General features: G+C 43.5%; 1 protein-coding gene across 1 annotated transcript; it reads right to left on the minus strand.

Moving 5' to 3' along the window:
• Positions 1-1,097: 1,097 nt before the first annotated feature.
• On the minus strand, positions 1,098-10,986 carry LOC121677363 (thioredoxin domain-containing protein 2-like). Its single transcript, XM_042055959.1, has 6 exons — positions 10,792-10,986; positions 9,956-10,060; positions 8,168-8,272; positions 5,241-5,300; positions 2,763-2,828; positions 1,098-1,235 (listed from the first exon to the last, which is right to left on the minus strand). Exons 1-6 carry the CDS (start codon positions 10,984-10,986, stop codon positions 1,098-1,100), a joined length of 669 nt encoding a protein of 222 aa, XP_041911893.1.
• Positions 10,987-11,202: the final 216 nt, after the last annotated feature.

Genomic DNA, 11,202 nt, shown 5'->3' on the forward strand with positions numbered 1-11,202 from the left:
CCCTCTAAGAATCTTGTCATCTTTTCCTTGGCTTTTGCCTTTGGTGTAGAAAGTTGTTTTGTTTTGGTTTTGGTGCTATTTTTTTTTTTTTGAGCAGGTTTCATATGAGTAGTAATAGATGCATTTATACGTTGTGGTAGAAGTCATTTCAAATTGTTTAGTTTTTAAAAAGAGACTATTTTTATTTTTTATTTGTTTATCTCTCTGTATATATTTGCACACACATGCTGGTGTCCACAGTGGCCAGAAGTGGGCATTGGATCCCTTGGAGATGGAGTTGGAGGTGGTTGTGAGCCACAGCCCCCGAGTGCTAGGAACTGAACTCCTAAGAGCCAAGCCACCTCTCCATCCCAACTGTTTAGTTTTTAAACTCCATAATCAGGCTGCTGTGCTAATAGTCTTCAATGAAAACTTCAATTCCTAAGGAAACTTTTTGAAACATTTCTGTGTATGTTACAATCAGAGGCGTATTGGGGAACCCTGGAATTAGAAGTTGGGGAGTTACCGTAGCTACTGGCAATACCATCAATTTAGTTAATTTCTGATAGCTGCCTATCAGCACCTTTAAATCTGAGTCTTTTTATGCTATTTTCAGTTTTCAAGGGTCCACAAGAAGCCCACATGGTAACTTTTGCTCTCCAGGACACTGTTGGAAGGAGGCTGGGTCTAGCGGAAGGTCTTCAGGGCGTTGGAGGCATACTCTAGGGGGGAGTTAGAGGATCTCAACCCTTTCTCTTCCTCTGTTTAAATTTATTAGATCTTTTTATGGTTGTGATTGATGCTAAAATACACCCAGTTTATAAACATGAAGACTCTATGGGAATGATTTAGGCTTAAGTTGTGGATAAATTTATTTCTATTTTTTTTTATGTGCACGAGTGTTTGCATGCATGTATGTTTGTGCACCATGTGCATGCTTGGTGCCTGGGGAGGCCACAAGAGGGTGTCAGACTCCCTAGGACTAGAGTTGTAGATGACTATGAGCCACCATGTGGGTGCTAAGAACTAAATCTGGTCCTATGCAAGAGCAGCCAGTGCTTGCCACCGCGGAGTCCTTCTTACACCTCGATAAACTCAGAGCTTAAAACACTAGTATCTCAGCTGGATTCTGCTTCCCTCTGCATGGCGGCTTCATTATCAGGTCCCATGTGGCGGGGAACTATGCCGTAGCTACTGTCCTGTACTTCTCCAATGTAAATCCAGTAGCAGCAAAAGCAAATACTTTGACTTAGCGCCTTCAACCAAATTCTGGCATTAGTTTTGGTGTGATATGAATTTGGCTTGATTAAACGAAAGGGTTCATACCTGATGGGTATAGAGTTAATTGATTGGTTGGAACTTAGAGATGGAGTTTTGCGACTAAAGATAGGAAATAGGGGTCTGGATAGACCATGCAGTATGGATGCTGGCTGGAAAACACCAATCCCGGAGAAAGTAACAGATGGAAGGGAGGCAGGCAGGCTGTAGGGATGGGACTGATTTCGCAAGAACATGTTCTCATGCTTGAGATGGTAGCAAAGATGACACATACAGGTGATTAAATATGTGGGGGGGGCAAGTTGAGGAAACACATGCTAAATAGTTTTATTTTCAACCAAAAGCCATGGGAAGAAATATGTAGTGTTTGAAAAATATCTTAAATTTATTGAACTAGTTACACTACATCAAATACAAACAGACAGAAACAGAAATGAAAATTATATAGCTGGTAGATCAAAGAAATACTTTTGTTTCCCCTAATTTAGACATAATCTTTATAAAACCCAAGCATGTCTTTTAAACGTTACAAAATTCTTCCTAACATCTTAGTTGCATACTGTTCCATGGAATAGATGGCTCATAATTCAGACATTCTGCTGAAAAAGGCATTGTAATTGCTTCTATGTTAGAAATAATGTATAGAAATATGTCAATGTTAGAAATAATATACCAATTATTACATATTCGGTTACTGTTTTTTTTCTTGAGATTTTTTTTACAGCATATATTCCCAAGGGCAAGATACTGGTGTGAAAGACAATGTATATTTTGTGTCTCCTAAGTTTGCTACAAAATGATAATAGTTCATGAAGCATATGTGAGTAACCATCAATCCCCCCAGTCATATCTGAAAATACTAGCTTTATCATGAGCTGAACAGTTTAGCCATTTTATCCCATTAATACCTATAAGAGAAGAGCTAATAGAACACATTAAACCACTACCACCAGGAGGGATCTCACACTTCAGCATGATATCATATTTCACATTCACAATAAATGAGGGAATATTTATAATGCTCTCTGTTACAAATAGGGAAACAAAGACACAAAAAGATCAAGTAAGCCACCAAGGGCCCCATAGCTAAGAATGGGAGACCTGGTTTTTGGAGCATGGGGATTGAACCCAGGCTGTGCATAGCCAGTCATGAGGCTGTGTTGCCTTGGGATGATTTTTGATGAATATTTCCACACATCCTGTTAATGACTATAGACTCTAGTGTGAGGATTTCATCAAGCCCTTATTGGGTAGGTTCTTGATAATTCTGCCCCAGAGTAGAGGAAATAGTGGAGTTTTTATGATTTGAATACCTCAGATAGGGAGTGATTTACTGTAAGTTATGTATTTTCTTTACCCTTACCATTGGGTGTGGTGTTTAAAATTTAAAATAATTTCAAAAAATCCAAGTATTTTCATCTAACTAAGGAACACCAGAGATTTTAATTTTAGCTCTGATGGTAGTTTCATCTAATTCATCCCTGCTGGTTTCCATGAAAACATACCTTTTTGGTGTGCTTGAACATCTGAAATGTGGGTACGGCTTTGATGTGACAAAGTTGAGTCAATTCCTGGGAAGGAAAAGGGGTGTCATGAAGTCACAGTTTTGGTTCCTTTTCTCTGTTTCAAGTGACTTCTAAGAAACAGTGTCTTAAAGCCTAAGGGCACCTGACACTTTACAGGATTTTCCCAACATACCCTCACAGCCTCCAGGACAACCCATGTGGAAAGAGGACCATGCTGGCACTCTTGCGTTTCTCATTCCAGAGCTCTGGCAAGGGATGAGATGAAGGGCAAATGGAATGGATGTGGAGTTCCTAACTGAACTGGATTTAACAATGCTAAGTGGGCAGAGGAGCCCCAGGAAGCCTAGTATGGAAATGCCATATTGCCAAAAGAGGAAGGAAAAGACATGTCTTCTTCGGTCACACGGGAGACAGGCACGACACAGTCAAGGTTAGTACAGCCTTTGCTTTAAGTCTTGTTTTCCTTTCTCTCTCACTACTTATCTTTACTTTTGAACCATTTGGAGCCCAAGGATGAGAGAAATGGTTTGATTTTAGACCAAACTGCTTCCAAGTGGTATTTCTTGTTTGTTTGTTTCCCTTATTTAGAAGTTGACTAAAATTAGCTGTCCATGAACAAAAAGAATTGAACTCTCTCACTGATATGCTATTTGATAGACTTTAATTCTTCCCCTCACAATACACAGAAACACAAAGAAGCATTGCACACACACTAAGTTGCATGTTTAGTTATAATTGCGATGGCAACTGTTAATCTACGTTATTAATAGAAAAATATGTCTTTTGCTTCACCTTAAAAGGCAAAAAGCTAGCTGGGCAGTGGTGGCACACAGCTTTAATTCCAGCACTTGGGAGGCAGAGACAGGCGGATCTCTGTGAGTTCAAGGCCAGCCTGGTTTAGAAGAGCTAGTTCCAGGACAGCCAGGGCTGTTGCAGAGACACCCTGTCTCGAAAAACATAACAAAATAAAGCAAAATAGAAGACAAAAGACTATAATTGAAAAGCTGAGAGCAATTCAGCTTTTGGCAAGATTTGGGGAAATCAGGACTGTCTACTGGAGCAGAGAGAATGGAAAATGATGTAGTTTCTTTACAAGATGGTTTTCCAGCGCCTCCATATACCCTCAGAGTGTTGTGGCAAGAACTATGCATGTAGATATAGCTTCAAAAGAAATCAAAACTTGTACTCACACAGAAATTTATTCGGTAAAATTTATACGTCAGGCTGACAAATTATGACAGACTATGGCACAGAAGGTAACTAGTGTTTGGTTTTTTCATTTTAAAGCTCAGCTTCCATCCAATGCTTGGGTAGGTCGCTTGTTACCTTTTCTGCTATAGTGTGAATGCGGAGTGCCTCTCCTGGATCAGCAGCCTGCTCTCCAACATGGAGCTATTGGAGGTGGTGGAGCCTTTAAGAGGTGGGCCCTACCCAGAGACCTTCAGTCCTTTCAGGCTGTGCCTAAAGGGGACTGTGGGACACTGACCCCTTCTCTTTCTCTTCCTGCTGCTGAAGGGATCTCTTTGCTCTGCCATGCACTCCTGTCCAAATGTGTTTCCTTCCACAGGTCCGAAAGCAACTAGGCTTTGATCAGGGACTCGAATTTCCAAGATGGTGAGACAAAACAAACCTCTCTCTTTCTCTTAGGCCCTTTTCTATAGGGACAGAAAGCTAATTAATATAGTTACATTTCCTTATTGTAAATTAACAACTCCTAGGAAGAATAAGTCCCAGCAGATTTTATATTGTAATAAGACGTATTTGACTTGAAACTAGGAGGCTGATTATTTGAGGGGGGGGCATAGGAGAAGAGGGAGCTGGATCTAGGGACAAGAGGGAAGGATTTCCTAGAATTTTTATGCGATATAAGCAACCCCCCAAACAAATACAGGATAGAAAAATGAGATATGTCAAAATGTCTATAATTATTGAGCTAAGTTTTAAAAAATTATTAATAATTTACCACAACCTGAAAATATTTTTTTTACCTTGGCTTCATTGTAATGTCTGCCTAGATTAGGAGTTCTCAGGCTTCTTAATGCTGTGACCTTTTAATACAGTTCCTGATATAGTGGTGACCCCAACTATAAAATTATTTAGTTGCTGCTTCATAAGTATAATTTTGAAATTGTTATGATTATAATGTAAATAACTGGTATGTCACCCCAAAGGGGGTGTGACCCACAGGTTGAGAACACAGGCCTCGAGCATCAGGCTGAGGAGCGAGTGGTGAAGACTCTTGGGAGAGACTCGTGCTGTCTGCCACAGCAGCAGGGAGCACCATAGATTTGCTAACATTTAAAGAGGAGTGTGGGAAACAGTTTGCTACATTTATCACGAAAGCAAAGATGTGGAATTCCACTTGTTTAGCCAGGTGATGTCATCGCTTTCGTAGAGTGACTCAGTGACATTGCATTTGGGTTTTGACGCTCCGCACAGAGGGTTGAAGAGGCTTACCTTCGATGCATCCACATCCACATTGGCAAACATGACGTTTTGGTATTTTAAAGACATTGCCTTCAAGACAAAAGAATACAATAATAGGAATATTAACATTTGTACTCAAAATGTCATTTTGAAAAGAAGACACGTGTGACTGGGTTGTTAGAGAGACCCAGGCATCATTCTGAAGGGTCGTTACAGTCGAGGACCTGAAACTCCTCAAGGTCAAGCAAGGACGCATTGCAGAGTCTACAAACAAAACTGAAGATTGGTGGTTCAAGGTTTGAGGACAAAACTCAGAGCAACTGAGTGGAGTGCAGGGGGCCAGGCCAACCCTGTCGGGGGTGGGGAGGACCGGTGGGGCCAGACCAACCCAGACCAAAGAGTGTTTTCCTGAAGGTGTCGAGGGATTACCTGTAAACGTTTTCAAATTTTGTCTGGGTTGTTGGGGGTGGGCTTAGAGCAGTGTTAGAAGCTCTGCCATGGTTCTGGCATCCCAACAAAGGACGCAGTTCTCTCACCCAGATATGTGCTTGGTGCTTTGACCTTCTTGTCTTGACATGGCTTGGGAGGTGTGATGCTGGTGGCCTAGAAGGTTTTCCTGATGACCATCATCAGCCTGGTTTTCTCCCACCCACCGAAACTCTCTACAATCTATCATATATCAAAACGAGATTTTCCAGACTCCCTTGCTGGCTGACTTCTAGCTAGCCAATGGGAAGCCATGAAAGGTGGTAGGAGGAAGGGGCTATCTCCTGCTTCTATTTTGTTCTGGAAATGTCTTCAACAGAAGTGGTGACAGCAAATCAGGGGGGTGCAGATGAAGGATGTTTGTGACTTACGTCAGCACAGATTTGTGTTCAGACAGCTGTGTGCACACTTTGTGGGCACCTGATCGTGTCCTGGTTTGTTTAAAAATCGTGTCACAAGAAGTTCTGGTCACCTCTGTCAGATGAGACTACTCCTGGAAGGTGACACACAAGGGGTTCAAAGCTTGGCCAGGCGGAGTCAATACTAGATGGAACCATCCGCGGTAGGGAGAAGCCGGAAACTTCAAGGCGTTGGGGGGCTTAGGTGGGCGTGTGAGAAGCCTGCTGCCAGCAGCCCGCCCTCTGATTCTGTGTGTGCATTGTGATTGACGTGGGGGTCCTGTCTCCTGTGGTCCCTTGAAATGGTGATAATGGGAAAAAATTCTTGTATAGTGAACACAAACACCTGTGGGGTTTGAGAATATTCTTCAGACTAAAATGATAATTCTGAGCTGGGTGTGGTGGCACAGCTTTGATCCCAGCACTTGGGAGGCTGAGGCAGGAGAATCAGAAGCCTGAAGCCAGTGGGGTAATAGAGGGAGCTCTAGGCCAGGTCAGCCTGTGCCAGAATCTGGTCCCATCCCCGGCCTTCTCACCTGCTGTCCAGGGGTTTAAAAGCATTTAATTCCTGGTATTAAAGTCCTTGTTTAACTTTATTTCTGTTTCCTGATTTGATCTCTGACAGATACCGTGACTAGATAGTGCCTTCCTCTCAACCCCTCGTGGACAAGAAGTTTAACAAATCACACAAAATACACGAATATGCTCCCTTATGATAGGCTGAGAGTTACAGCAAATACAGAGTTTTTCCATTCCCATTTCCCTCCAATTGTCACTTATTAACAAAAAAATCCCCCCTTTTTGACAGGTATCCTTCTGCTCTGTTTTATCTGCATAGATAATGAATGAAGTTTGCATAATTCCTTTCAATTCTTGTGTAATTGCTGTCTATTGAAAGATATGAGCTTTTCTTTTAGCTTTTAACTGTGTACTCTGTGCATAGTATGCACTATGGATTTTTATGAGTAGGTTCATTTTATTTGATCAAGAGTGCAGCTGCTAGGACAGATTAATTCAATGTTAATTGTTAGGTCATGGGTTGTTTAATGACTTAACATGCTATACTAAGTTATTTGGGGACCTTTATTTTTCTTCTAACATTCTCATATATATAGTTTACATGCCTTATACGTAATTATTACATTATTTTCAGAGTAACTATATAGTTTTACCTTTCTACCAAAACCAATATAACACTACAGCTTTTCCACAGCGTCACCAGTTTAAAAAAAAAAAAAGACCTTGGTTTTAGGGCTGGAGAGATAACTGTGAGTAAAGTGTTTGATGTTCAGTCCTGAAGACTGGAACCTGAGCCTCAGAGCCCGCATGATATTTAGGTGTGGTGACATGCACTTGTAATCTCTGGGGAGGTAGAAACAGACGGATCTCTGGGACTCATTAGCTGTAAGCCAGATTAGCCTTTTAGTGGGTTCCAGCCCCGGTTAGAGACGTTGCCTCAAAAAACCAAACCAAACCAAACTAGCCACAGCAAACAAGAGCGTAGATGATGTTTGAGGAACGACAGCCGCTGAAGTTGTCTTTAGGTCTCTATCTGTACACACACACACACACACACACACACACACACACACACAGCAATTCATAGCTGTCTGTGACTCTAGTTCCAGGGGATCTGACGCCCTCTTGTGGCCTTCACAGACACTGGGTACACAAGGGGTGCACAGACATACACTGCAGCTAAACATATACGTTGTGTCTCTCTGTGGTCTCTGTCAGTATTCGTAAGTTCTGAGTCCCGACTTAAGATGTAATGATATGAATCCCCGTTCATTTGTACACTGTAATTCTTCAGCACATCTCGGTGTTCCTTGGGGAATTGCCCACGGACAAATAACCCAGGCTTTGGGTATTGCCTAATGAGATTCCAGAATATTAGCTTCAAGTTCACTGGGATGCTTAAAAACAAACAAACAAACAAACAAACCACAAAAAAAAACAACAGAGTTACACCTATGGATAGTTCAGAAGCAGAAAAACTTCAGAGTGGCTGGGAAAAGCTTTGTGGGCCTAGATTCCGCAGGCAACCCCGAGAAAGACGTTGGAAATCCTTACCTGGAAAATGGGGCCAACCCTTTTGCAGGGGCCACACCACCTTGCTGAGAACTCCACCACCACAAGCCTGCTCTCAGCAGCCCGTAACAACTCTTTCAATTCATCCTAAAACCAGAACACATGGGGAAGTGTGCATGGTCACAGATTCTCCCAAAGTCCTTACGAGAAAGACAATGAACGGCTTGCCAAGGGTACCAGAACAGGGGAACTCCCAGGTGCCCTACCTGTTCGTCCTCCCGCTGGTCCAACCTTTGCTTAGTGAGTCTGAGGCTAGACATAGCTTTCTTTGTGAGTACCCACAGTGGTGATACATTCGTAAATACATTAGAAGTCTGCTTACAAATGGCACAGTAGTGGCAGCTGCCTTTGGGTAGAGGCAGGCCAGCCAGGGAGGAATGAAAGTCTTAACATGAAAGCAAAAGAACTGCATGTTAAACGCATCAATGGTGAAATCTCTTCCTTTATGGCAGTGATTGCTCTCAAAGTATCAATAAACACTACTCATTTAATGATTTGATTTTTTTTTTCCTCTTAACTTCCTAAGTAAAATTTTCAAAACTTCTTCCTATCCCCTAGTTAAAGTCTTCCATCCCAGGAATTCAGATCACTGTATTTATATTTGCTTGTGACTGCCCTAAACTAATTTAGTTTGGGGCCTGCTTTTCCCTACTAAAGTCCCTTCTAGTTTAACCCTGTCCTTCCCCAGCCCCTCGCTTGCAGATGCTGAGCCCTTATGGAATGCCCGCCGGGTGAGAGAATGCTCTTCTTCCCCGTTTATTTTCTCACTAGTCACTGGCATTGAGATTAACTCATCCACTCTGCTGTTCTGAACTGTAATCTTTATGTGCGCCGTGTTCAGTACGTATCCTCATCCTGTCGATTTCACAGCCAAAGGCACAGATTTCCACCAGCTTCTCACGGCCAGCCCGTGGGTGGTGGTGTGGCTGGGATTGTTCGTTTAGGCGGTCTGTCCTTCAACCATTACTGATGTCTCCCAGTGATAAACTGAACTCCGTTCACTGTGGTTAATGGCATCACCTTAAGCTCCCTGGACTAGCTGTTAATCAGACTAGTTCATAACTGGATTAAGCCGAGCAGGGCTAGCCCTATTAGGAGTGGACTTAATTCCACAGTGATGGCATGCTTGCCCTTTAGGCAAGGGAACTTGATAATTAAGTTCCCATTTGGTTTAGTTTCAGGCAGATGAGGTTGATGACTCAAAGAAGATGCTCCCACTTCCCAGACCTGTATTTCTGCAGGATGGGTGGCTGAGTCTCACGCAGCCAAGATAGGCCTCTGTTTTTTCAGCTTCATCTCTATTTCCTGAGGTCTTAGAGATTAAATCCAGGGCACAGCACAAGCTAGATGAGATCTGTCTTTAGCCCTCTTGTTACTTTCTGTTTTGAGACAGAATTTCACTATCTTGCCTAGGCTGGACCTTGCATTCATTATATAGCCTAGGCTAGCCTCTAACTTGCCATTCTCCTGCCATTGTCTCCTGAGTAAGCTGAAGTACCAGCATGCACCACCACCCTGGCTTCTCACATGCTTTGACATTACACAGTGAGCTCCAAGTCAGCCAGAGTCACATGGGCTCTTCTTTGAGTGAGACCCCCCCCCCCCCAAGACAAAAGACATAAAACAAACAAGAGTGGAAAGACTTCCCTGGACATAGAGCAAGGGAGGGAGACTGGGTAGAGGCAATAATTCTGAGTGTTTCCCAAGTCTCACTGAACGTTGCTTTGGCATCATCTTTTGAAAGATTTCATGAAGCCAACCAATACTTGCCATGTTGTTAATCACCTGCACCATGATTAACATCTGGGACTCACTGCTGACCCTCTCCTGTTGGCTCAGGTGGATCACTGTGTCTCTCCCATTAATTATGGCATTCTGGATGGAACATAAAGGTAGCTTTTCTATGACATCATTGAATAGGTCATCTCAGAACCTGGAACTTCGGCAGACTTTGAACCTAGGTTCACCTTTAAGCTGTGGCTAGGCAACTAGCTGGCCAGTCAAGAATCAGAAAGCCAAGGACCTTGGATGCAGAAGCCATCTAGTTCCCTCATCTTGATCTTCCCCTTTTGACATTGATTTCTTCACATTTCTTTCTTCTCGGACCGCTACCTGGTGTGGAAGGTCCTTCTGCCTATGGTTTGCTTTTATTGGTTAATGAATAAAACTGTTTCAGCCAGTGGCTTAGCAGAATAGGCCAAGGCGGGAGCTCCAAGCAGACAGAGGAGGAGAGCTTAGGCGGAGTGAATGAGAAGCCGTGTAGCCTCTGCTGGAGCCCGGCCATGACCTCCTGGTGATGCACAGATTAATGGCGATGGGTTAGTTTAGAATGTAGCCAATAAAAAGCTAGAGCTAATAGACCAAGCAGTGATTTAATTAAAACAGTTTCTGTATGGTTTTTTTGGTCTGAGTGGGCGGGAAACAAACAAGCATGCCTCAGACAACATCTACCTAAGCAGAAAACATCAGAAACTCACAGCTGATTTCATTTAGGATTTGAGAGAAACTGTGCTGTCCCTAGCCTGCCATTTAGTGGGTGGCATGGTTGAGGGATAGAGGCCCTCTCCCCTTCACCTTCGCCACCTGCAGCAGGCAGGAAAGCTGACCCTGCCCTTCACCAGCTGCAGCGTTTGGGAGAGCGGACTCTGCACCTCAACTGAGCAGCACAGTAGAGCTGGCCCTGGTGGTGTCAGTGAGGGTGAGCTGGCCTTGAGGGCATGTGAGTGGGAGAACTGGCACTGCCCCCTTGTTGCCTGCAGCAATGGGTCAGCTAGCCAGAGCAGTGCTGGAGAGCCTGCCATCCTTGGTGGCGAGGATGTCGGAGAGCCGGCAGGCTGACCAGTTCAGCGACCATTCAGGTCCAGATCCAGAGTTATGAGCTGGTCCACCTCCACATCCACCCCATCTACGAACTGCTGGAGTGCCCGCCCTGCAGATCCAACGTTGCAGGATCTCCACGACACAGGGCAACAGCAGGATATCTAAGAGGTGGTTCAGTGAGGATCCAGTATTGACAG

Source organism: Arvicola amphibius, chromosome 11 (assembly GCF_903992535.2).
Source record: "Arvicola amphibius chromosome 11, mArvAmp1.2, whole genome shotgun sequence".
Classification (NCBI taxonomy): domain Eukaryota; kingdom Metazoa; phylum Chordata; class Mammalia; order Rodentia; family Cricetidae; genus Arvicola; species Arvicola amphibius.